The sequence below is a fragment of the Coregonus clupeaformis genome, chromosome 16 (assembly GCF_020615455.1).
Source record: "Coregonus clupeaformis isolate EN_2021a chromosome 16, ASM2061545v1, whole genome shotgun sequence".
Lineage (NCBI taxonomy): Eukaryota > Metazoa > Chordata > Actinopteri > Salmoniformes > Salmonidae > Coregonus > Coregonus clupeaformis.
The window spans coordinates 13,688,861-13,716,654 of record NC_059207.1 but is presented as its reverse complement, the minus strand read 5'-3'; the positions used below and the strand labels follow the sequence as shown (position 1 = coordinate 13,716,654).

Sequence of the window (27,794 nt, the reverse complement as noted above, 5' to 3'; positions counted from 1 at the left end):
TACCCTGGCGTGACATTTTGATAACCATGTAAATCTCTCTTAGACAAAGTGACTTTTATCAATTTATTTGCCTCTATTTACAGTGGGGAGAACAAGTATTTGATACACTGCCGATTTTGCAGGTTTTCCTACTTACAAAGCATGTAGAGGTCTGTAATTTTTATCATAGGTACACTTCAGCTGTGAGAGACGGAATCTAAAACAAAAATCCAGAAAATCACATTGTATGATTTTTAAGTAATTAATTTGCATTTTATTGCATGACATAAGTATTTGATCACCTACCAACCAGTAAGAATTTCAACTCTCACAGACCTGATAGTGTTCTCCACTCATTACCTGTATTAACTGCACCTGTTTGAACTAGTTACCTGTATAAAAGACACCTGTCCACACATTCAATCAAACAGACTCCAACCTCTCCACACTGGCCAAGACCAGAGAGCTGTGTAAGGACATCAGGGATAAAATTGTAGACCTGCACAAGGCTGGGATGGGCTACAGGACAATAGGCAAGCAGCTTGGTGAGAAGGCAACAACTGTTGGCGCAATTATTAGAAAATGGAAGAAGTTCAAGATTATGGTCAATCACCCTCGGTCTGGGGCTCCATGCAAGATCTCACCTCGTGGGGCATCAATGATCATGAGGAAGGTGAGGGATCAGCCCAGAACTACACGGCAGGACCTGGTCAATCACCTGAAGAGAGCTGGGACCACAGTCTCAAAGAAAACCATTAGTAACACACTACGCCGTCATGGATTAAAATCCTGCAGCGCACGCAAGGTCCCCCTGCTCAAGCCAGCGCATGTCCAGGCCCGTCTGAAGTTTGCCAATGACCATCTGGATGATCCAGAGGAGGAATGGGAGAAGGTCATGTGGTCTGATGAGACAAAAATATAGCTTTTTGGTCTAAACTCCACTCGCCGTGTTTGGAGGAAGAAGAAGGATGAGTACAACCCCAAGAACACCATCCCAACCGTGAAGCATGGAGGTGGAAACATCATTCTTTGGGGATGCTTTTCTGCAAAGGGGACAGGACGACTGCACCGTATTGCGGGGAGGATGGATGGGGCCATGTATCGTGAGATCTTGGTCAACAACCTCCTTCCCTCAGTAAGAGCATTGAAGATGGGTCGTGGCTGGGTCTTCCAGCATGACAACGACCCAAAACACACAGCCAGGGCAACTAAGGAGTGGCTCTGTAAGAGGCATCTCAAGGTCCTGGAGTGGCCTAGCCAGTCTCCAGACCTGAACCCAATAGAAAATCTTTGGAGGGAGCTGAAAGTCTGTATTGCCCAGCGACAGCCCCGAAACCTGAAGCACCTGGCACCTTGTTTCCACCGATCATAAGGTCAAATAGATCTAGAACAATTGTCATTAATATTTACAATCCCCTTATCCAAACGGATTACTCATTTACCTAACTCTTAACAATAGCTCTTATCAATTTGTAATTTACAGTGCATGGAAATTGGTGTTATTTCTATCAGAAAAAAGAAAGTTGATGTTTTTCCACTTGGGACCAACAGGTTGCTGGACCTTATTAATGGTTTCCTCACATGTAAAGGTGGTGGAATTATGAGAGAATTAATACATGCGTTTCCCCATGCTTAAGTTCAAGGTCAGAATACGCGTGCAGAGATGAAAGTGTGTGAAAAAGGAATGAAGTTAATTTTACGTACGCGTATCTCGGGTCTGAATTCCCCCCATAGAGAAAGAGGATGCAACGCCTCATGATGAGTTGGGAAACCAGAAGGTAGTGAGGTGCTAAATCTTCGCTGGGCTGTGTTGGGGTCGTTGACCCACTGTAATAAAGGCCTGCGTCTTCAAAAACTCTCATTAAATGCTTGTAATTATTGTCTGGGCCAGAGTTGTCCTGGCAGGCCTCACAGCTGTTTTCTCCTGGCACGGTGAACCTGATCGTGTCAAAGTAGACGCTCCTCATCATCACCGCCCTCTCTGCTGAAGAAGAAGAAGAAGAAGAAGAAGAAGAAGAAGAAGAAGAAGAAGAAGAAGAAGAAGAAGAAGAAGAAGAAGAAGAAGAAGAAGAAGAAGAAGAAGAAGAAGAAGAAGAAGAAGAAGAAGAAGAAGAAGAAGAAGAAGAAGAAGAAGAAGAAGAAGAAGAAGAAGAAGAAGAAGAAGAAGAAGAAGAAGAAGAAGAAGAAGAAGAAGAAGAAGAAGAAGAAGAAGAAGAAGAAGAAGAAGAAGAAGAAGAAGAAGAAGAAGAAGAAGAAGAAGAAGAAGAAGAAGCAGAAGAAGCAGAAGAAGCAGAAGAAGCAGAAGAAGCAGAAGAAGCAGAAGAAGCAGAAGAAGCAGAAGAAGCAGAAGAAGCAGAAGAAGCAGAAGAAGCAGAAGAAGCAGAAGAAGCAGAAAAAGCAGAAAAAGCAGAAAAAGCAGAAAGCAGAAAGCAGAAAGCAGAAGAAGAAAGCAGAAGAAGAAAGCAGAAGAAGAAAGCAGAAGAAGAAAGCAGAAGAAGAAAGCAGAAATCAGAAAAGACTCAGGCCTAGTCACAGTAAAATGAAGGACACCTGAACACAGGTTTGTGAGAAGTTAGATGTGTACAGTGTTCCTCATGTTTACTGTGACTAGGCCATGCTAGTTCACTCTTATACAGTTTTTAAATAACTTGCACATTGCTAGTTTATTCTGACTTCTGCTAGTCATTTTATTTAAGAAAAACATAATGATTGTTTATTTCATATTGATTTAATGCAACTGTTGTGCAATATTTTACATTTCCTTTCGCCAGTGTTTGTAATTCATGGAACCAAAATCAATGTTTTATTCCTGTAAGGATTTCATTGTGTTTGGAGATCACTGATTTGGTTTATATGTCATTCAATACTTTGGCTTGCAGAATAGGGCCATTTATACAGCTCTGCCTCGTTAATTTCTGAATAAACAAAGTTATGCTCTTCTGTTTTCAATATACAATATAATATGTTATTGTTCACTAACTATATAGCTTTCAACACTCAAAAACATGACAATACAAAGCTAAAACACTACAATGCACATTAACCCAGCTCAGACTCCCTGTCCTTGTTTTGTGTGATTGCTAACCTAAGCGCTGCCATCGGCATTGGTGTTGCCAAACAGCCGATGTAACGGTTGTGAAAGAGCCCCAACAACAAGGGCTGATTACGACATGGCCGTGTAAATCAAGACTTTAACAATGCACTAATGGCATCAGTGTTCGGAGGAGACCACCCATGTTACATTGAAAGACAGCTTCCCAACCTCGTAAAAATAAGACAAAAATTAAGATGTTACTGAGGGATCCTATGCAGGCTGAGCCTCCCGGCCTGAGAGTCTATGAAACTGTAGGTGTGCTTAATAAGAGATGATAAAAGTCATGTGCAGAGTTTCAAATGAGAGAGCTGTTTAACTACAGGGTGTTTGAGCACAGGTCTGTGTGACTGTCCATTACATGTTTGAATGCGCAAAGGTGAATCTGAGCAAAGGTTTATAAAGTGTGTGTGTGTGTGTGTACAGGTAATGATGTGTCACACTCGGAGTCACACTTTTTGTAAGGCTTTGTTACTACTTTAACTCCAACCCCCTTCACTTCTTCCCTCAATCTCCCCCTTCCCACCTGTGCCAGGGCTGTGTCAGTCAGTTCAGTACATCTCTGTGACCCCATGGTTCATCCCTGGTTCACATTACTCTGCCTGTACGATGTGCCGTTTAATTTATCACTATAATGATAGGTTAGGGTAGTAGAAGGGGTTATAATAGCATGGGGTAAACTATAACCCTTGTGTGCACTAACACACTGAGCATTGCTGACAAGTCACAGTGAGCCCTGAAGTCAACTGCAGCTTGGCTACTCCTGTTCTGTTTTGGGCCTCTTGTTTTCAGTTGGTTTTGCAGCTCATTATATTATGAAGAACATTATGTGCACATTTGTTTCTCTGCTCCATCTAATTCTGATGACAAACTGTTTCCTTGACAGAAGTCCTTCTTGCCAGTAACCAACGTAATGTGTTTAGGCTATGTTGGGTCCATAATGTCCTGTGAGTGGGTGTTTAAAGCCCTGGGGGCCAGGTCACTGGGCGTCCTGGGACCCCTGTCCAGGTAGCGAAAGGGAGGGCTGGGGGGTTAAGATGCCCTGTTAGCAGGGGCATAAATAACCTATTTATGAACTAGGGCCTGCTCCATCTAAGACAATTTGAGACAAAAGGTCAGTTACACAGGATTAATGCAAACAATGAGTATGGTTACATAATGTGATTATTGTGGATAGGAGGGGTTGGTTAGTTGGCAGAGAGCAATGGCTAGCTAGTATGCTAACTATTCTAGCTAACTAACTGGCTGAATAAGTTGACGACGTACTCACTCAAACTATCAAAACTAACCCAAACCTTTACACAACGTTAGACACGGACACAAATGATCTGTTTGGCGTTTTAACACACTGGTGGTTTGTTGTAATCGAGTATTGGTGCTAAACCGTGTTATTGGAGGCTGGCATGCTAGTTGGCTATGGCGTCATAGGATTCGGTGCCCTGGATGGTTTTCACGGAGGAATACTGTACCAAGTTAGCTAGCTGAATAAACTAAGTTAGAGTCTATTCCTAGAAAACATTGAACATCTGTAGTTTACAACAATTATAATTTCTAAAGTGGAAGTTGGGAGAGTTATATTTGAGTGTTTCAGTGACACATAAGTGAGGGAGGCCCCGCTCTCTCGCTTTCCCAGATGTTTAGTTCATTTCATTCCGATCTCCTTTGCATTATTGTAGCCTTTTTCTGTAGCCTGTCAACTCTGTGTCTGTCTATCCCTGTTCTCTCCTCTCTGCATAGGCCATACAAACGCTTCACACTGCGTGTCTGCTGCCACTCTAATCTGGTGGTCCGTGCGCACACGACCCATGTGGAGTTCCAGGTCTCCGGCAGCCTCTGGAACTGCTGTTCTGGGGCCAACAAGGCAGAGTTCATCTCAGCCTATGCTACCCTCCAGTCCCTCGACTTCTTGGAGCTGACGGAAACATGGATTACCACAGACAACACTGCTACTCCTACTGCTCTCTCCTCGTCTGACCATGTGTTCTCGCATACCCGAGAGCATCTGGTCAGTGCGGCGGTGGAACAGGAATCCTCATCTCTCCCAAGTGGACATTCTCTCTTTTTCCCCTGACCCATCTGTCTATCTCCTCATTTGAATTCCATGCTGTCAAAGTCACTAGCACATTCAAGCTTAGCAGCCTTGTCATTTATCGCCCTCCAGGTTCCCTTGGAGAGTTCATCAATGAGCTTGACGCCTTGATAAGTTCCTTTCCTGAGGATGGCTCACCCCTCACAGTTCTGGGTGACTTTAACCTCCCTACGTCTGCCTTTGACTCATTTCTCTCTGCCTCCTTCTTTCCACTCCTTTCCTCTTTTGATCTCACCCTCTCACCGTCCCCCTCTACTCACAAGGCAGGCAATACGCTTGACCTCATCTTTACTAGATGCTGTTCTTCTACTAATCTCACTGCAACTCCCCTCCAAGTCTCCGACCACTACTTTGTATCCTTTTCTCTCTCACTCTCCTCCAACACTACTCACTCTGCCCCTACTCAGATGGTAATGTGCCGTCGCAACCTTCGCTCTCTCTCTCCCGCTACTCTCTCCTCTTCCATCCTATCATATCTTCTCCCTCCGATCTCCTGATTCTGCCTCCTCAACCCTCCTCTCCTTCCTTTCTGCATCTTTTGACTCTCTATGTCCCCTATCCTCCCGGCCGGCTCGGTCCTCCTCTCCTGCTCCGTGGCTTGACGACTCATTGCGAGCTCACAGAAGAGGGCTCCGGGCAGCCGAGCGGAAATGGAGGAAAACTAGACTCCCTGCGGACCTGTCATCTTTTCACTCCCTCCTCTCTACATTCTCTTCCTCTGTTTCCGCTGCTAAAGCCACTTTCTACCACTCTAAATGTCAAGCCTCTGCCTCTAACCCTAGGAAGCTCTTTGCCCCCTTCTCCTCCCTGCTGAATCCTCCTCCTTCTCCCCCTCCCCCTTCCCTCTCTGTGGATGACTTCGTCAACCATTTTGAAAAGAAGGTTGACGACATCCAATCCTCATTTATTAAGTCAAATGACACCGCTGGTCCTGCTCACACTGCCCTACCCTATGCTTTGACTTCTTTCTCCCCTCTCTCTCCAGTTGAAAACTTGCGACTTGTGACGGCCGGCCACCCAACAACCTGCCCGCTTGACCCTATTCCCTCCTCTCTTCTCCAGACCATTTCCGGAGACCTTCTCCCTTACCTCACCTCACTCATCCTTGACCACTAGCCATGTCCCTTTCGTCTTCAAGAGAGCGAGAGTTGCACTCCTCCTCAAAAAACCTACACTCGATCCCTCCGATGTCAACAACTACAGACCAGTTTCCCTTCTTTCTTTTCTCTCCAAAAACTCTTGAGCGTGCCGTCTCTAGCCAACTCTCCTGCTATCTCTCTCAGAATGACCTTCTTGATCCAAACCAGTCAGGTTTCAAGACTGGTCATTCAACTGAGACTGCTCTTCTCTGTGTCACGGAGGCTCTCCGCACTGCTACAGCTAACTCTCTCTCCTCTGCTCTTATCCTTCTAGACCTATCCGCTGCCTTTGATACTGTGAACCATCAGATCCTCGTCTCCACCCTCTCCGAGTTGGGCATCTCAAGCGCTGCTCACTCTTGGATTGCGTCCTACCTGACAGGACACTCCTACCAGGTGGCGTGGCGAGAATCTGTCTCCGCATCATGTGCTCTCACCACTGGTGTCCCCCAGGGCTCAGTTCTAGGTCCTCTCCTATTCTCTCTATAAATCAAGTCACTTGACTCTGTCATATCCTCACATGGTCTCTCCTATCATTGCTACGCAGACGACACACAATTCATTTTCTCCTTTCCCCCTTCTGATAACCAGGTGGCGAATCGCATCTCTGCATGTCTGGCAGACATATCAGTGTGGATGTCAGATCACCACCTCAAGCTGAACCTCGGCAAGACGGAGCGGCTCTTCCTCCCGGGGAAGGACTGCCCGCTCCATGATCTTGCCATCACGGTTGACAACTCCATTGTGTCCTCCTCCCAGAGTGCAAAGAACCTTGGCGTGACCCTGGACAATACCCTGTCGTTCTCCGCTAACATCAAAGCGGTGACCCGATCCTGCAGGTTCGTGCTCTACAACATTCGCAGAGTACGACCCTACCTTACACAGACAGCGGCACAGGTCCTAATCCAGGCACTTGTCATCTCCCGTCTGGATTACTGCAACTCGCTGTTGGCTGGGCTCTCTGCCTGTGCCATTAAACCCCTACAACTTATCCAGAACGCTGCAGCCCGTCTGGTGTTCAACCTTCCCAAGTTCTCGCATGTCACCCCGCTCCTCCGCACACTCCACTGGCTTCCAGTTCAGGCTTGCATCTACTACAAGACCATGGTGCTTGCCTACGGAGCTGTGAAGGGAACGGCACCTCCTTACCTTCAGGCTCTGATCAGACCCTACACCCAAACGAGGGCAGTACGTTCATCCACCTCTGGCCTCTGATAAATGCCGAAAATCGGCAATCAAAATAAACATTCTACAGCAGCGACCATGTTGTTTTTGGGACATATAAAATGTGTATGTGAAAACTACTTCTAAGATCCATGCATTCAGTTGTTCTGAACTCACTTCACTCACACTAGAGAGAGGGAGGCTCGCCGGGCTGGTGCTAGCACATGAGCAGATCAAATACACTGCTGGCACGCCCATTAAGGTGTTTACATGTCCTAATAATTCGAAAGACTGCCCAGAAAAACTGCTGTTTTAATCGGCGTAAGCTTACTTTGATTTTGACCTTACGCCGATTAAGATAAGCAGAGTAAGGTGTTTACATGAATATTGCATAATCTGCCTCCTGCTATAATCAGTTGTATATTGAATTATTACTGTGCATGTAAACGTACTCAGTGTGTGTGTTTGTGTGCGAGTGCTTGTGTGTGTGTGTGTGTGTGTGTGTGTATGCGTGTGTGTGATGCACACTGTGAAAAACAAAACATATTCCAGACTTGTTGAGCAGCACAGCCTTTCTTTCAGAACTTCGTCAAAGGAACTGTTGATCTCTCCATCTCAGAAAATCCCCAAAGGATCACTGCATGGTATTACGCTAGAAGAGGTGCAGAAGAGAGGGGGGTTGATCCAAAAACGCAGTTAAAATGTGGAACCGTATACATGAAACATCCCATCATGTTTGTCTATATCAGTGACACGAACAGCAAAATACTTTCTGTGGAAGTCTCTGTGGAAAGACAGACAGGATGAAGGCTTGCTACTCTTTCTTTCCCCTTCTGAGACGCAGTGATAAAGCTAAAAGGTCAAAGTCTGTGCCCTGTGCCAGGCCTTGCCAGGATGTGGGCAGATAACTGGGCAGGACCAGAACTGCCATCCTGTGTGACCGATATAGGCTACCCTTTCACAGAGAGCTGGGCTATTGGGAAAAAAACTCAAGGCAACCTTTCAGACAGAGCAAACGCATCCATCTTGCTCTTTTCATGTGGAATGTGTTAACTTATGAATTGTGCATTTGCATATTGCGAGTGCTGATGAACACACTTCATAGCACATAGATACTTGCTATTCAATAGGGAGATTTGCATTCACCTGTCTGGTTACTTCTGTAAGTGAACATAACGGAAAGGAAGCAAGGAGACAAGGGAAGGAAGGTCAAGGGGAGGAAGGTCCTTCAGACAATTGAGATGCATCTCTGTGAGGAATTGTTGTAAGGAAACACTTTACACCAGGTATGTTTTCAACGAATCTTGGACAGTCCAAGTACATGACATCCCCAAATGTACTTTGAGATTCATGTTGAGAGTTACAGTTACACTGTGTAAGCAATAGGGAAAGGAGAACAGAAGCCATGGATTTGAGAAGTAAGCTAATGGATACCACACACACACACACACACACACACACACACACACACACACACACACACATTTGTAAATGTTTGTAAAAAGTCCTATTAAATTAGATACATGACCTTGATATGCATAATCCATTCACATACAGATTACTTATACATACCGTACATTCCTCGATTTGTAGACACACACAGTTATGACCCCAGCCTTATTACCCCAACCAGCTATCTCCACATTTACTAACACATCTTCGACCCTCAGAATATCCCCCCCACTCTTTATGAAAAAACTCCTTAAAGAAAACATGTTCCATGTGCTCTCTCAATACAGGCATAACTGCCAACATACTGTATGCACACCCATCCACGATACAGTGCCCATTTGCCCATCACACAGACACACTTCCATTATTACCCTGTCTTATACATCCGACAGAGATAAATGCCAGCGGAGGCTTGCGGAGCACCGTTTAGGACAATACGCCAGGGCCCAGTTTTATCGGAGAGGATTAAATGCATATAAATAGAATGAATAGACCGGGAGTCCCCATTCAAGTGAAAAAGTATTTTTATTTTCTATTCATTCTATTTCTATGCACCCTATCCGATAGGCGAAATCCAGGTAGATAACTTCAGAAAAACTTGGCCCTGGCTTTTCTTTACCAGCTTCTCCTGTCAACCCCCCTCACATCAATAACATAGTGAGGAATCACAGTATGGGAGGCACAGATGGGGGGGTGGGGGATAGCCTAAGGAAAGGAGCAGGGAGCCTGGTGAAGTAGAGGGGGGAAGATAGGAGTTGGGATACCTACTTTTTCTATACGGTATCTAGATCTTTGGGTGTGGGTGCCCACAGTACACACCCACACCACTCTGCTCCAATCAGAGCAATAAACTAGTGCTAATCAGTGTAAGAGGGGAATCCTGTGTGTCGTGTGTGTGTGTGTGTGTGTGTGTGTGTGTGTGTGTGTGTTGCCTAGTCAAGACAGTCAGTGGCCAGACCATAAGGTCAGCAGCAGGGAGGGGAGGTGGAATGTAGGACTGGAGTACAAAGGAAAAGGGACATGACCCCAGTGAAAATGGAATCGCATAGAGGGGAACAAGGCATTCCTTATGGGAGCATCCAACTCCCAAGTGAATGTCCTGAAGTCACCCTGGTTACACTGGGAGCAGGGACACAATGAGCTCACTCCTATCCCATTCTCTTTTAACTTTAAAATGTTAAAGGCAAAGTCTATTTGATAATCTACACATCCTTTGGTTTTCAAAAAGTTAAGCGATTTCATCAATTAATCCATACTGTGCTATAACTAACTTGAAGGAAAATGACCCTGTGGTGCAGAGTCTGCAAGGTAGACCCCACTGATTGCTTAATATAGAGTACACATTACAACAGACAGGATTTAGTAGACAGTATATATTATTACAACAGACAGGACTTAGTAGACAGTATATATTATTACAACAGACAGGATTTAGTAGACAGTATATATTATTACAACAGACAGGATTTAGAAGACAGTAGCTCAATTGGTAGAGCATGGCGCTTGTAACGCCAGGGTAGTGGGTTCGATCCCCGGGACCACCCATATGTAAAAATTTATGCACACATGACTGTAAGTCGCTTTGGATAAAAGCATCTGCTAAATGGCATATTATTATTATTATTATTATTACTACAACAGACAGGACTTAGTAGACAGTAAACATTATTACAATAGACAGGACTTAGTAGACAGTAAACATTATTACAATAGACAGGACTTAGTAGACAGTACACATTATTACAACAGACAGGACTATTGTTGGAGCCCACACAACCATTAAATCACAGACATATCCCCCTTTCCTAGCTCAAAATGGAATGCATCTCTGGAAAACAAGGATGTGTGTGTTTGTTTGTTTGTTTGTGTTTGTGTGTGTGTGTGTGTGTGTGCATACATGTGTGTGTGCGTGTTATCGTATCGCACTATATGTGTGTTTTGGGGTGGGAGGGGGTCTTTATTATGGGAAGCGTGGGCATCTAGCAGAAAGATTGCCCTGTGAGGCTGTGGCGAAGATAATGAGAGGGAAGTTAGAGGCGGCAGTGTCCTGATAAAGACTGATCATTTGAGCCTTCCTAAACAGTTTAGTGTGTGTGTGTGTGTGTTAAACAGGGGGAGGACATGCAAGTCTCTCCTGTTATGAGTGTAATATGCCAGCAGCCACAGAATACATGTTTCTCTTAGGAATAGATCTAGCCATGGGAACATGATGACACTAATGGGTGGTCACATTTCTGATTGTACCAGAAAGACTCCAGCAAGACTGTGTCAAACTTAATGCAGTTCTCTAACAAATACCTAAGTGCAAGTTGTGCACACCGATAAAGAGATTAGCGATGGACACCCAGACAGAGCAGGTGGAATCTTAATTTTCAGTTTTCTTCCTATTGTCAGACAGAACTGGCCGTATCTATTTCTTTGTAATTTGTTTCACTTGCAACCAAATACACAATTTGATTTGTATTAATTGTCCTATTTTTCAGTCACTCTGGCCCCTGTCTCAGTCTGCTTTTGTTGGTTTAGCGGTTTATCCAAACACAAATTACTGTCATCGCACCACTACACAAAAATGGAAAATGGAAACACAAAACAGGACGCCATCATTTTTTGGTGAGGACACTATTGTATCCGAAAGAGGGGTCTGGCATAGGAGTGAAATTATTCCGTTATTCACCAGTACTTGTTCTGCCCAACACTGAACATGTTCGTAATAAGACATTATCTTCAGTTCTTTAAGTAAAGCAGACATCTAGACAATGTCCCTGCAGTGTTACCTGTATCAGAGCTTGTCCATTTCGGTTGGCAAGCTCAACAGTCAAGTCGCGCAGCGTATCTATCAATGCATTCTGCCTAACAAAGCCACGGCACCCTAGACATGGGCACCACTATATGACTGTTTGCCAACAATGACGTGACTGTGGTATTCACTGCTTCTTTATCTATGTTTGGTTTTGGGCTGGGTGGGGACAATTCATTTTCATTTCAATCCCTTTAGTTTATTTCACTGTTCTTCCTCTTTTCTCCCACAGTAGCAGGAGTTGGAGCAGCTCCATGCCCAGTAGAGACAGCTAGATGAGACAGTGGTATCATTGGTATAGAATAGGTTAGACAGGATATGGACCTTTAGACACCCTACAGTAGTACAGTAGCATAGATACTGGCAACACAGTGAGAAAGGCCATGTATTGTCGTAATATGGATAAGTACAATCTTTAATGTGAGCTAATGTAACACAGAGAAAAGGACAGGGAACTTTCCTAGCCCATATCAATCCTATAGGAAGCATCATACTACGCAAAAAATAAATAATGCTTTCCCCATCAAGAACGATTATCTGAGATCCCGAAAGGAAGTCTCTCTCTCACATTTTGAGTGAGGGAAAAAAGTATTTGATCCCCTGCTGATTTTGTACGTTTGCACACTGACAAAGAAATGATCAGTCTATAATTTTAATGGTAGGTTTATTTGAACACAGAGACAGAATAACAACAACAAAATCCAGAAAAACGCATGTCAAAAATGTTATAAATTGATTTGCATTTTAATGAGGGAAATAAGTATTTGACCCCTCTGCAAAACATGACTTAGTACTTGGTGGCAAAACCCTTGTTGGCAATCACAGACGTCAGATGTTTCTTGTAGTTGGCCACCAGGTTTGCACACATCTCAGGAGGGATTTTGTTCCACTCCTCTTTGCAGATCTTCTCCAAGTCATTAAGGTTTCGAGGCTGACGTTTGGCAACTCGAACCTTCAGCTCCCTCCACAGATTTTCTATGGGATTAAGGTCTGGAGACTGGCTAGGCCACTCTAGGACCTTAATGTGCTTCTTCTTGAGCCACTCCTTTGTTGCCTTGGCCGTGTGTTTTGGGTCATTGTCATGCTGGAATACCCATCCACGACCCATTTTCAATGACCTGGCTGAGGGAAGGAGGTTCTCACCCAAGATTTGACGGTACATGGCCCCGTCCATCATCCCTTTGATGCGGTGAAATTGTCCTGTCCCATTAGCAGAAAAACATCCCCAAAGCATAATGTTTCCACCTCCATGTTTGACGGTGGGGATGGTGTTCTTGGGGTCATAGGCAGCATTTCTCCTCCTCCAAACACGGCGAGTTGAGTTGATGCCAAAGAGCTCGATTTTGGTCTCATCTGACCACAACACTTTCACCCAGTTCTCCTCTGAATCATTCAGATGTTAATTGGCAAACTTCAGACGGGCCTGTATATGTGCTTTCTTGAGCAGGGGGACCTTGTGGGCGCTGCAGGATTTCAGTCCTTCACGGCGTAGTGTGTTACCAATTGTTTTCTTGGTGACTATGGTCCCAGCTGCCTTGAGATCATTGACAAGATCCTCCCGTGTAGTTATGGGCTGATTCCTCACCGTTCTCATGATCATTGCAACTCCACGAGGTGAGATCTTGCATGGAGCCCCAGGCCGAGGGAGATTGACAGTTATTTTGTGTTTCTTCCATTTGCGAATAATCGCACCAACTGTTGTCACCTTCTCACCAAGGTGCTTGGCGATGGTCTTGTAGCCCATTCCAGCCTTGTGTAGGTCTACAATCTTGTCCCTGACATCCTTGCAGAGCTCTTTGGTCAAGGCCATGGTGGAGAGTTTGGAATCTGATTGATTGATTGCTTCTGTGGACAGGTGTCTTTTATACAGGTAACAAGCTGAGATTAGGAGCACTCCCTTTAAGAGTGTGTTCCTAATCTCAGCTCGTAGACAGACTGACAGACAGGTAGAAAGACAGACAGACAGACCGGTAGACAGACTGACAGGTAGACAGACTGAAAGACCAGTAGACAGAGACAGAGACAGAGACAGAGACAGAGGACAGACAGACAGTATGTATGTATGTAACAGAGATACAGTGGGGAGAACAAGTATTTGATACACTGCCGATTTTGCAGGTTTTCCTACTTACAAAGCATGTAGAGGTCTGTAATTTTTATCATAGGTACACTTCAACTGTGAGAGACGGAATCTAAAACAAAAGTCCAGAAAATCACATTGTATGATTAAGTAATTAATTTGCATTTTATTGCATGACATAAGTATTTGATACATCAGAAAAGCAGAACTTAATATTTGGTACAGAAACCTTTGTTTGCAATTACAGAGATCATACGTTTCCTGTAGGTCTTGACCAGGTTTGCACACACTGCAGCAGGGATTTTGGCCCACTCCTCCATACAGACCTTCCCCAGATCCTTCAGGTTTCGGGGCTGTCGCTGGCAAATACGGACTTTCAGCTCCCTCCAAAGATTTTCTATTGGGTTCAGGTCTGGAGACTGGCTAGGCCACTCCAGGACCTTGAGATGCTTCTTACGGAGCCACTCCTTAGTTGCCCTGGCTGTGTGTTTTGGGTCATTGTCATGCTGGAAGACCCAGCCACGACCCATCTTCAATGCTCTTACTGAGGGAACGAGGTTGTTGGCCAAGATCTCGCGATACATGGCCCCATCCATCCTCCCCTCAATACGGTGCAGTCGTCCTGTCCCCTTTGCAGAAAAGCATCCCCAAAGAATGATGTTTCCACCTCGATTCTTCACGGTTGGGATGGTGTTCTTGGGGTTGTACTCATCCTTCTTCTTCCTCCAAACACGGCGAGTGGAGTTTAGACCAAAAAGCTATATTTTTGTCTCATCAGACCACATGACCTTCTCGCATTCCTCCTCTGGATCATCCAGATGGTCATTGGCAAACTTCAGACGGGCCTGGATATGCGCTGGCTTGAGCAGGGGGACCTTGCGTGCACTGCAGGATTTTAATACATGACGGCGTAGTGTGTTACTAATGGTTTTCTTTGAGACTGTGGTCCCAGCTCTCTTCAGGTCATTGACCAGGTCCTGCCGTGTAGTTCTGGGCTGATCCCTCACCTTCCTCATGATCATTGATGCCCCACGAGGTGAGATCTTGCATGGAGCCCCAGACCGAGGGTGATTGACCGTCATCTTGAACTTCTTCCATTTTCTAATAATTGCGCCAACAGTTGTTGCCTTCTCACCAAGCTGCTTGCCTATTGTCCTGTAGCCCATCCCAGCCTTGTGCAGGTCTAGGTTATTGCTGCTTGTAAGATTGCACCTAAATCAACCATTTATCAAATAATTCATCAAATCATCAAGAACTTCAAGGAGAGAGGTTCAAATGTTGTGAAGAAGGCTTCAGGGCGCCCAAGAAAGTCCAGCAAGCACCAGGACCGTCTCCTAAAGTTGATTCAGCTGCGGGATCGTGGCACCACCAGTGCAGAGCTTGCTCAGGAATGGCAACAGGCAGGTGTGAGTGCATCTGCACGCACATTGAGGCGAACACTTTTGGAGGATGGCCTGGTGTTAAGAAGGGCAGCGAGGAAGCCACTTCTCTCCAGGAAAAACATCAGGGACAGACTGATATTCTGCAAAAGGTACAGGGATTGGACTGCTGAGGACTGGGGTAAAGTCATTTTCTCTGATGAATCCCCTTTCCGATTGTTTGGGGCATCTGGAAAAAAGCTTGTCCGGAGAAGGCAAGGTGAGCACTACCATCAGTCATGTGTCATGCCAATAGTAAATCATCCTGACACCATTCATGTGTGGAGTTGCTTCTCGGCCAAGGGAGTAGGCTCACTCACAATTTTGCCTAAGAACACAGCCATGAATAAAGAATGGTACCAACACATCCTCTGAGAGCAACTTCTCCCAACCATCCAAGAACAGTTTGGTGACAACCAATGTTTTTTCCAGCATGATGGAGCACCTTGCCATAAGGCAAAAGTGATAACTAAGTGGCTTGGGGAACAAAACATTGATATTTTGGGTCCATGGCCAGGAAACTCCCCAGAACTTAATCCCATTGAGAACTTGTGGTCAATCCTCAAGAGGCGGGTGGACAAACAAAAACCCACAAATTCTGACAAACTCCAAGCATTGATTATGCAAGAATGGGCTGCCATCAGTCAGGATATGGCCCAGAAGTTAATTGACAGCATGCCAGGGCGGATTGCAGAAGTCTTGAAAAAGAAGCGTCAACACTGCAAATAATGACTCTTTGCATAAACGGAATGTAATTGTCAATAAAAGCCTTTGACAGTTATGGAATGCTTGTAATTATACTTCAGTATACCATAGTAACATCTGACAAAAATATCTAAAAACACTGAAGCTGCAAACTTTGTGAAGACCAATACTTGTGTCATTCTCAAAACTTTTGTCTGACATGCTAAAGGAGTTATCCCCCAGCCTGATAGTTCTCTAGAACCCCTGACGGGTGATGTTGCTGACAATATCCTGACAGTATCCAACTTCTACACATCAACATCAAACTAGCACATCTCTATTCACTCAAGTATTACTTTCACCGAGGAGCAGCAATGAATCAACTGAAGATCCAAACAACAGAACCTGAACATATGTCATGGGCAGTGCCAGGACCATACTCTGTAGGTATTGATCTAAATATATGGCTCCGAGCAGTGCATGCTACTGAGAGGCTGCAAGAATGCCCTTGCCACAAGTCATGGGTATGAGAGAAGTGACTCAACACGCAAAACCTCCAAACATTGGAGAGCCTCCATAGGAGTCCGCTGTGAATTCCCTGGGATGGGATGATCCTGGACCTGCCCTGTCCTCTGGGAAGAAGAGGAGCAGTGACAGCCAGGGTGTTCCCCCCTCCACTAGGCTAGCCAACAACATCAGCTACATATCAGCCTGTGGTCTGTGTGGAACGGTGACAACTCAGGCAGGCCTGTCATGGGGAACGTAGTGTGGAGTGTGTGCCATATACTGAACATGGGGGTGCCATTTCCCCAGTTTTTGCGAATGGGGAAATAGTAGACAGTGGCTAGTGCATTGTGTAGAAGGGGAAAGAGTGATTCATACCGTAGGGAGGCTCCACAAGAGGATAGTCCAACATACCGTAGTACACAGGACTCCTTTACTGAAGCCCAACAAATCAATCCAATCATTGGGTGACAATGGTTAAGAAGGAGAGTAGGAAATTGAACAAAATACTTAAATCACTAAATCGATGTGCTTCAGAAAAAGGCATTAGTACTTTCAGGAAACTACCCCAGAACTGGTACTGTCCTGAAGGTGTTAATAAAGCAGGAAAGGAATCCCAGACCAGGTCCATGTTTAACTAGGCTATACAGTATGCTACTGTACAAAACAATGATTTGGTGTCTGTTGAAATGAGGCCATGGGAGCTATGTAAAAACCCACAAAGTTAGCGTCATCGTCACAGAAGTCCCAGCTGACTGAGTGTTACAAGAATCAAATGAAATTTTATTTGTCACATGCGCCGAATACAACAGGTGTAGACCTTACAGTGAAATGCTTACTTACAAGCCCTTAACCAACAATGCAGTTTTAAGAAAAATAAGTGTTCAGTAAAAAGTAGATAAGTAAAAATAAAAAAATTAGAAAAATAACAAATAATTAAAGAGCAGCAGTAAAATAACAGTAGCGAGGCTATATACAGTGCGTACCGATCAAGAGTCAATGTGCGGGGGCACAGGTTAGTCGAGGTAATATGTACCCTCTCCCTTTATCATTCCTTCTACCCTATGTGATAATCTATTGACATCTAAAATTAAACGCAGCATGTAGTTTCTCTGTATAATCTGCACTCATACGGACATACACTATGTGACCAAAAGTATGTGGACACCTGCTCATCGAACATCTCATTCCAAAATCATGGGCATTAATATGGAGTTGGTCCCCCCTTTGCTGCTATAACAGCCTCCACTCTTCTGGGAAGGCTTTCCACTAGATGTTGGAACATTGCTGTGGGGACTTGCTTCCATTCAACGACAAGAGCATTAGTGAGGTTGGGCACTAATGTTTGGCGATAAGGCCTGGCTCGCAGTCGGCATTCTAATTCATCCCGATGGGGTTGAGGTCAGGGCTCTGTGCAGGCCAGTCAAGTTCTTCCACAATGATCTCGACAAACCATTTCTGTATGGACCTCGCTTTGTACACGGGGGCATTGTCATGGTGAAACTGGAAAGGGCCTTCCCCAAACTGTTGCCAAAGTTGGAAGCACAGAATCGTCTACATTTTACATTTTAGAATGTTATTGTATACTGTAGTGTTAAGATTTCCCTTCACTGGAACTAAGGGGCCTAGCCCGAACCATGAAAAACAGCCCCAGACCATTATTCATCCTCCACCAAACTTTACAGTTGGCACTATGCATTCCGGCAGGTAACGTTCTCCTGGCATCCACCAAACACAGATTTGACTGCCAGATGGTGAAGTGTGATTCATCACTCCACACACCACTCTTTACGGCTATCTGTCACTGTTCTCATTGTCAACTAGACCACACTACTGAGTACAGTTGTTGACTTAATATTTATAATGTTACACATTTTAGAGATATAGTCCCCTATTCAGCTGAAACTGGATCTGTTAAACCTATAGTATTCCCCATGAGATGCATCGATTAATAGATTGTGTGATCAGCTTTCCTGATCCTAGATCAGAGTTTACGAAAATAGTGAATGTGATAGCAATAGGACCCAGGTGGTTTATTTTGCACACACTCAGACTTTACATGGCTATATCATAAATCACTAGTGTGAAGGGACGCTGTGTTGACATAATGATTGGGCAAGCTGCTGTGGACATTCAACCCAAAATGAGGAGTATCACCTGGTGCCACAATGCTACCTCTGAAGCCACAGGTGTAGACTGTTAACCACCTGACAGAGGGACCACGCCTCTCGCTCTCTCTCTCTCAGCACGACCAACACAGACAGTAAGGAAAGAACGTGACTTTATATTTACAACAGTGACTTAACTCAAGCAATGGACTGTTAATATCAAGAACATACTGTAGCATGATATATGATAACAACAGTATAAAAAAAGATAAGCATTAGCCTACATTGCCAATACACAATCTTCAAGTCGATTAAAAAAATAATAATAATAATAATAATAAGCCATTTAGCAGACGCTTTTATCCAAAGCGACTTACAGTCGTGCGTGCATACATTTTTGTGTATGGGTGGTCCCGGGGATCGAACCCACTACCTTGGCGTTACAAGCGCCGTGCTCTACCAGCTGAGCTACAGAGGACCAGGATTTAAAAGCTTGATCTTTTCCACCAGCAACGGCGAGGCAGTAAAGTGCGCCGTTAGGAGTTTGATGTCAGAGTAAGTCATTTAAAACACCTGCTTAAGAGCAGTATAACGGCAAAACCTTTTATTATTATATATAGTGTATCATTACAACTTCTAGGGTCAAGTGCATCAGATATTAACGTCAGGTTAAGTTCAACACCTGGTTTGGACTCTTTCTTCTCTTTTCTTGTGCTCCCGAAGGAAACCTGCCTCATCTTAGTCACTTTTGTACCCTAAAATTATCTTGCAAAGAAGATATGTTACACTTTTCAACTTGTGTGTGTGTGTGTGTGTGTGTGTGTGTGTGTGTGTGTGTGACACGTTAAAAAAAGAAAGAGTGAGAAAAAAAGAGCAAAGAAAAAAAAGCAGCTATTAAACCAGCTAGGTTGTTAAAAGTTTAATGCTAACAGACCCCAGGAATCCTAAATAAAGGTATCCCACACACACACACACACTGTTCGTATTAGTCCTGTGTAACTGACCTTTTGTCTCACATTGTCTTAGATGGAGCCGGCCCTAGTTCATAAACAGGTTATTTAGGGCCCCTGCTAACAGGGCATCTTAGCCCCAAGCCCTCCCTCTCTCTACCTGAACAGGGGTCCCAGGACGCCCAGTGACCTGGCCCCCAGGGCTTTAAACACCCACTCACAGGACATTATGGACTAAATCCTACCTTGAGATCTGTGCAAAGACTAAGAATGTTCTCACAAATCACCCATTGATTTCAATGCATGATTTACTGCACAGGGACTAAACCATTCTGTTCTGATAAGACGGGTAATAAATTGCCAGATTGTTATCTTGGTTTCTCCTCAAGTGGCCCTCAAGGGAACATAACCTTCTTTATCCTGGATTGTGGAGAAACAATACATCTTATCTTTAAACAGCCCCTTGTAAAGCCTCTTAGTGACTTCCTGTCTATTTCTTGTGTGTGGCTAGAGACCTGCGTCCTTGGGGCATCATGGGAAATGAAGTGTGTGGTCAAACAAATTGAGCCACATATAAGAAAAACCTATGGGAAACCAGAAGACTAGAAGATCTTGCAATGAGAGCCATTAGGCATAGCATCAGTTTATAACATTTGGGGGCATGTTGACAGGCCCAGCTTAAGCCTACTTTCAAATCCTTGACTAAAGAGAATGTTCAATGGAAACTCTCCATTGGTCCAGGAGTAGTACAGATGTAGGATCTTAATTTGAACCAGTTTGCTACAGCAAGAAAATAATTCTGCAGCAACAGGAAATTTGAATTATTATGTGGATTATAATAAATTGACATTTTTGTAGGGGTGGATACATTTTTCATAAGGTAAAATCAAGTCTGAAATTTCAAAGTGGAAATTACTAACTTCAGAAGTATTTTTAAACCTGAAATTAACTATACGTTTTACATTTCCTGCATTGCAGGAAAGTTCTCCTGCAACAGGGTGACCAAATTAATATCCTACATCTGTATAAGTAAAAACAAGCAGTGGATTGGGCTAGTATTCTACGTAGTATGCTAGCATAGATATTGGGATGTAGCCTGTATCTACATCTGAAAGGGAAGGAGGCATGTGTGGTGTCATGCTCCAGCAGCCCTGGCTGACACTTACCAAAACGCCTATCTGGGTCTTCTTCTCATACGACAGACAACCGTGGTCAGGGGAGAGGTGGAACAGGTACTCCTCCTTTTCTGCCACTCCTCCACTTCCTTTTCCACTTTCTCCTCCTCCGGTCAGTGCCTGATGAAGATCTTCCACATATTTCTCCCTTTTCACTCCCAACTCCTTGGCTTCCCTCGTCACCTCCTCCTCTGGTACTGTAAGAGTACAAAGCAGCGGTTAAAACAAGGAGACAACTCTAGTCTCCAAGGTTTCTTCTGGCATTGAGGTTTCTCCTCACTTTTCAATCAGAGACTGATTTCTACTTGGCTACCTACATGTAGGTGTGTGGACTGGCCAGTCAATGATATTGATTGATCAATTAATGCCAGGAAACAGGAATGGAGTTGTATAAAATGTCTGATGTGACTATACCGAAGTCTCACTGGAAGGACATGAACATAAATTATGTGGCAATGCATACCGTAAATGCATGAGTAAAGGAGCCTTAAAGATTATGGGAAAATCTGCATTAGAGAAAACAGAGCCACTGTTCGCCCCAGCGCCTTTGCTATTGTTTTTGTTTTGTTGATGAAAACAAAGTAGAGGAGCATTCGGCAGCATGAAAAAAAACAAAAAACATCTGTGCACTGCTGTCCTATCGCGCATGCAATGATGTCAGAGGGGGAAAAAACTGTGTTCATTTTGCAGTAAGTTCTTTGTTGTTGTAATATCCCAAACAGACGTGGAGTCTCACCAATTAAGAATTCCAGCTTTAAGGAAAGCATGCAAGGAAGCCAAGAAGAATCAAATAAAATAAAATTTTATTGGCCACATGCGCCGAATACAACAGGTGCAGACATTACAGTGAAATGCTTACTTACAGCCCTTAACCAACAGTGCATTTATTTTTAATAAAAATGTAAAATAAAACAACAAAAAAGTGTTGAGAAAAAAAGAGCAGAAGTTAAATAAAATAACAGTAGGGAGGCTATATATACAGGGGGGTACCGGTGCAGAGTCAATGTGCGGGGGCACCGGCTAGTAGAGGTAGTTGAAGTAATATGTACATGTGGGTAGAGTTAAAGTGACTATGCATAAATAATTAACAGAGTAGCAGCAGCGTAAAAAGATGCGGTGGGGGGGCAGTGCAAATAGTCCGGGTAGCCATGATTAGCTGTTCAGGAGTCTTATGGCTTGGGGGTAGAAGCTGTTGAGAAGTCTTTTGGACCTAGACTTGGCACTCCGGTACCGCTTGCCGTGTGGTAGCAGAGAGAACAGTCTATGACTAGGGTGGCTGGAGTCTTTGACAATTTTGAGGGCCTTCCTCTGACACCGCCTGGTATAGAGGTCCTGGATGGCAGGAAGCTTGGCCCCAGTGATGTACTGGGCCGTACGCACTACCCTCTGTAGTGCCTTGCAGTCGGAGGCCAAGCAGTTGCCATACCAGGCGGTGATGTAACCAGTCAGGATGCTCTCGATGGTGCAGCTGTAGAATTTTTTGAGGATCTGAGGACCCATGCCGAATCTTTTCAGTCTCCTGAGGGGGAATAGGCTTTGTCGTGCCCTCTTCACGACTGTCTTGGTGTGTTTGGACCATGATAGTTCGTTGGTGATGTGGACACCAAGGAACTTGAAGCTCTCAACCTGTTCCACTACAGCCCCGTCGATGAGAATGGGGGCGTGCTCAGTCCTCTTTTTTTTCCTGTAGTCCACAATCATCTCCTTTGTCTTGGTCACGTTGAGGGAGAGGTTGTTATACCTCCTCCCTATAGGCTGTCTCATCGTTGTCGGTGATCAGGCCTACCACTGTTGTGTCGTCTGCAAACTTAATGATGGTGTTGGAGTCGTGCCTGGCCATGCAGTCATGGGTGAACAGGGAGTACAGGAGGGGACTGAGCACGCACCCCTGAGGGGCCCCCGTGTTGAGGATCAGTGTGGCAGATGTGTTGTTACCTACCCTTACCACCTGGGGGTGGCCCGTCAGGAAGTCCAGGATCCAGTTGCAGAGGGAGGTGTTTAGTCCCAGGATCCTTAGCTTAGTGATGAGCTTTGAGGGCACTATGGTGTTGAATGCTGAGCTGTAGTCAATGAATAGCATTCTCACGTAGGTGTTCCTCTTGTCCAGGTGGGAAAGGGCAGTGTGGAGTGCAATAAAGATTGCATCATCTGTGGATCTGTTGGAGCGGTATGCAAATTGGAGTGGGTCTAGGGTTTCTGGGATAATGGTGTTGATGTGAGCCATGACCAGCCTTTCAAAGCACTTCATGGCTACAGACGTCAGTGCTACGGGTCGGTAGTCATTTAGGCAGGTTATCTTAGTGTCCTTGGGCACGGGGACTATGGTGGTCTGCTTGAAACATGTTGGTATTACAGACTCAGTCAGGGACATGTTGAAAATGTCAGTGAAGACACTTGCCAGTTGGTCAGCACATGCTCGGAGTACACGTCCTGGTAATCCGTCTGGCCCTGCGGCCTTGTGAATGTTGACCTGCTTAAAAGTCTTACTCACATCGGCTACGGAGAGCGTGATCACATAGTCATCCGGAACAGCTGGTGCTCTCATGCATGCTTCAGTGTTGCTTGCCTCGAAGCAAGCATAGAAGTGGTTTAGCTCGTCTGGTAGGCTTGTGTCACTGGGAAGCTCGCGGCTGTGCAAAGCTGCTCTCCAAGGGTCCAGGGTCCCAATTAACACAGGTTCAAACACATACACACACATGCACGTGCATATCTGTCACGATCCCGTTACTGCCTGTCATCTCCCAGATGGACAGCCAGAGAAGAGAGTAGCTATGTTCCATGTGTACATGAAAGCAAACATAACAGTGATTTGTTGCAATTCCTAGATGACACAAAACAAATGGTGCACTAACTACCTTCTCAGTTAAAAGACACAGAGTGGCATTCATTTGGACACCCCTCAACACACACACACACAAACACAGACACACACACACACACACACACACACACAAAGACAGGCCTTGTAAGGCTTCATCAATGTAATACACCTGTAAGCTGCACCATATGAGTGAATACGGATGATGAAACAAGGCCACTACTGTCCTTCTGGCTAACAGACCTACAGTCACAGTGCTATGAGTCGAGGTACATAGTTGGGCCAGGTGCCTACTTAAGAAGCCTTATGAAGAGAAGCCCAAACACACCTGGTGACAACACAGTCTAGAGGATGGTGAAGGATTCGGGCCTCTGTCGTGTGTGTGTGTGCGTCTCTGTCTGTCTCTGTGTGTGTGTGTGTGTGTGTGTGCGCCCCGCATCCAGCCCTTACCTTCTCCGATCCAGGATGAGCTGCCGTCACTGAGGGCGAGAGTGTACCCAGCTCCCAGGTCTTCAGCCCAGTCAACCCGCAGGAAATAGGGGGTGCTCGGGTCTAACACCACACTGATCTGACGGACCGTACCACTCATGCCTCCCAAATACAGTCCCTCCTCTAGCGCCAGACCTTCAGAGATGGAGACCCAAGGGACAGATTTTAGACAAGGACAAGCTTAATCAAGGTAGAGTATAGTATCCATAAAACACTCTTGATATACCAACTTTTGCTGTTATGAATTTGGATTATTAACAGTGGTTTGCATCAATGCTGGGCATTGTTTTATTGCTCATGGTTTACTGTGAATACAAGCCCCCATGCAAATTCACTCAGGGATTGGGCAGTGCCATACAGTGTTTCAACAAAGGGCCTCTTAGGGGGTTGAATGTGTGTATGTGTATGTGTGTGTGTGTATTTGTAGGTGTATGTGTAACATTAAAACCACAGGGGATATCCATGGGGTCTGACATTGGGATGTTGGCTCTCTGACCACCAGCAAAGTGCAGAACAAAAGAAAAGAGAACAACATCCTGGTTGTTTAACAGCTAACTCAATTAGAATGTTGTGTATCAAAACATATAGGTTAGGCCTAGGCTGAATCACCGCAGGTTTTGCCAGACAAGGATTTATCCTCAATCACAAAAATGATGATCTGAGGATTACAAGCCAATCTCAGATTCCACTACCTGCAACATTTCTTCAAATCTCCCATTGCAGAAACCATTGATGAATTAGAAAAGTTTTGAAAACAAAGCCAGGGAAACGTTTACTTGATTACGAATGTCCATGCCAAAAAGCATGATTACAGCTTCCACGTGAAGTGAGAGGTGAGTTGGACGTATTGCCTGCCAAAGTATAGGGCAAAGTGTGTGTAGACTGAGGGAAAATAACAGCTTAATTGGCAGTTGGCCATTCAGACACGTTTGAAGAAATGAAAATGGGCCCCTTCGGAGAGGGAGCCATAAGTTATGACGTGTCCACACATTTCTATTATTTTTTCAAAGAAGCCCAAGGAGCAGGTCAAGGTGATTCAAAATCAGTGGTACAGCTGAGACCTGTCCTCACACACACACACACCCGCCCATCTCAGCAGATTAAAGTTGACCCTTTGTGCTCTGAGGAGGGTTTGGTTAGGCAGGATGGAGGGGTAAAGGGAGAGGTGGGAAGGGGGGTGGGGTCAACTTTAACCTCATAAAGAAAGCCCAGCTTCTCATTAGTTACTGTAACATCTGTCTGAAGAGACGATGACCCTGCAGTAATGACAGAAGGACACTCCAATTAAATAAACACTGTGCTGTCTCTCAGGAATGGAGCAATGCCCACAGAGCTTCAAAGCCAATGCTGGAATTCTGGCCATCTCATACTCATATCCCTTACACACAATCATCCCTGCATCCCTCAATCATGACACAAACTCCCTCCCTTTCACCTCTAGCACCTCACTCCTCTATTCTCCTCTCACTAACTCTGTAATTCTTTGTTCTCTCCTCCCCTCTTTTCCAATGTCATTTTCTGACCTTTCTCTTCTGAAGCACGTTTGACAGGGTCTCAATGGTTGAAGTCTCAATGGTGCAGTACCATACTGTAGGGGTCGTCAATAGTTACCACAGCCACAAAGAAAACCCTGCCTATTACTTCAATTTCGCTTCTTAAATTTGTATTTTAAACCTAACTACACTGCTAACCTTATGCCTAACCCTAACCTTGAATTAAGACCATTAAGCTAATTTTCATTGACTACAGCTCAACATTCAACACCATAGTGCCCTCAAAGCTCATCACTATGCTAAGGACCCTGGGACTAAACACCTCCCTCTGCTACTGGATCCTGGACTTCCTGATGGGCCGCCCCCAGGTGGTAAGGTTAGGTAACAAGCTGATCCTCAACACGGGGGCCCCTCAGGGGTGCGTGCTCATTCCCCTCCTGTACTCCCTGTTCACCCATGACTGCATGGCCAGGCACGACTCCAACACCATCATTAAGTTTGCCGACGACACAACAGTGGTATGCCTGATCACCGACAACGATGAGACAGCATATAGGGAGGATGTCAGAGACCTGACCATGTGGTGCCAGGATAACAACCTCTCCCTCAACGTGATCAAGACAAAGCAGATGATTGTGGACTACAGGAAAAAGAGGACCGAGCACGCCCCCATTCTCAAAAAATGGGGCTGTAGTGGAGCAGGTTGAGAGCTTCAAGTTCGTTGGTGTCCACATAATGTGGTATATTGCTCAATTTCATTTATTTTAACCAAAATATGAGACAAAATGTTCAGCTTCCCCTTTAAGGGTGGGAGCTTCAAGTTCCTTGGTGTCCACATCACCAACAAACTATCATGTTCCAAACACACCAACACAGTTGTGAAGAGGGCACGACAAAGTCTATTCCCCCTCAGGAGACTGAAAAGATTTGGCATGGGTCCTGAGATCCTCAAAAAGCTATACAGCTGCACCATCGAGAACTTCCTGACTGGTTGCATCACTGCCTGGTATGGCAACTGCTTGGCCTCAGACCGCAAGGCACTACAGAGGGTAGTGCATATGGCCCAGTACATCACTGGGGCCAAGCTTCCTGCCATCCAGGACCTCTATACCAGGTGGTGTCAGAGGAAGGCCCTAAAAATGGTTAAATACTCCAGCCACCCTAGTCATAGACTGTTCTCTCTGCTACTGCACGGCAAGCGGTACTGGAGCACCAAGTCTAGGTCCAAAAGGCTTCTGAACAGCTTCTACCCCCAAGCCATAAGACTCCTGAACAGCTACAGTGAGGGAAAAAAGTATTTGATCCCCTGCAGATTTTGTACGTTTGCCCACTGACAAAGACATGATCAGTCTATAATTTTAATGGTAGGTTTATTTGAACAGTGAGAGACAGAATAACAACAACAAAATCCAGAAAAACGCATGTCAAAAATGTTATAAATTGATTTGCATTTTAATGAGGGAAATAAGTATTTGACCCCTCTGCAAAACATGACTTGGTGGCAAAACCCTTGTTGGCAATCACAGAGGTCAGACGTTTCTTGTAGTTGGCCACCAGGTTTGCACACATCTCAGGAGGGATTTTGTTCCACTCCTCTTTGCAGATCTTCTCCAAGTCATTAAGGTTTCGAGGCTGACGTTTGGCAACTCAAACCTTCAGCTCCCTCCACAGATTTTCTATGGAATTAAGGTCTGGAGACTGGCTAGGCCACTCCAGGACCTTAATGTGCTTCTTCTTGAGCCACTCCTTTGTTGCCTTGGCCGTGTGTTTTGGGTCATTGTCATGCTGGAATACCCATCCAGGACCAATTTTCAATGCCCTGGCTGAGGGAAGGAGGTTCTCACCCAAGATTTGATGGTACATGGCCCCGTCCATCGTCCCTTTGATGCGGTGAAGTTGTCCTGTCCCCTTAGCAGAAAAATACCCCCAAAGCATAATGTTTCCACCTCCATGTTTGACGGTGGGGATGGTGTTCTTGGGGTCATAGGCAGCATTCCTCCTCCTCCAAACACGGTGAGTTGAGTTGATGCCAAAGAGCTCGATTTTGGTCTCATCTGACCACAACACTTTCACCCAGTTCTCCTCTGAATCATTCAGATGTTCATTGGCAAACTTCAGATGGGCCTGTATATGTGCTCTGTCGTCACCAGCCGCGACCGGGAGACCCATGGGGCGGCGAGCAATTGGCCCAGCGTCGTCCAGGGTAGGGGAGGGAATGGCCGGCAGGGATGTAGCTCAGTTGATAGAGCATGGCGTTTGCAACGCCAGGGTTGTGGGTTCGATTCCCACAGGGGGTATGAAAAAAATAATAATGTATGCACTAACTGTAAGTCGCTCTGGATAAGAGTGTCTGCTAAATGACTA

The 27,794-nt window shown here is 45.1% G+C and overlaps 1 protein-coding gene across 2 annotated transcripts in view; it reads right to left on the bottom strand.

Annotated features, from left to right (window-relative positions):
* The window catches only part of LOC121584452 (DNA repair protein XRCC4), an 82,936-nt gene that overhangs the window by 52,984 nt on the left and 2,158 nt on the right, over positions 1 to 27,794 (bottom strand). For both annotated transcript variants that reach the window (XM_041900336.1, XM_041900335.1), the window contains exons 2-3: positions 23,899 to 24,072; positions 20,622 to 20,827 (exon numbers count right to left, since the gene is read on the bottom strand). In XM_041900336.1, the coding sequence (XP_041756270.1) occupies positions 20,622 to 20,827; positions 23,899 to 24,037 (345 nt within the window). In that variant the 5' untranslated portion in view covers positions 24,038 to 24,072. The remainder of the gene's footprint in view (positions 1 to 20,621; positions 20,828 to 23,898; positions 24,073 to 27,794) is intronic.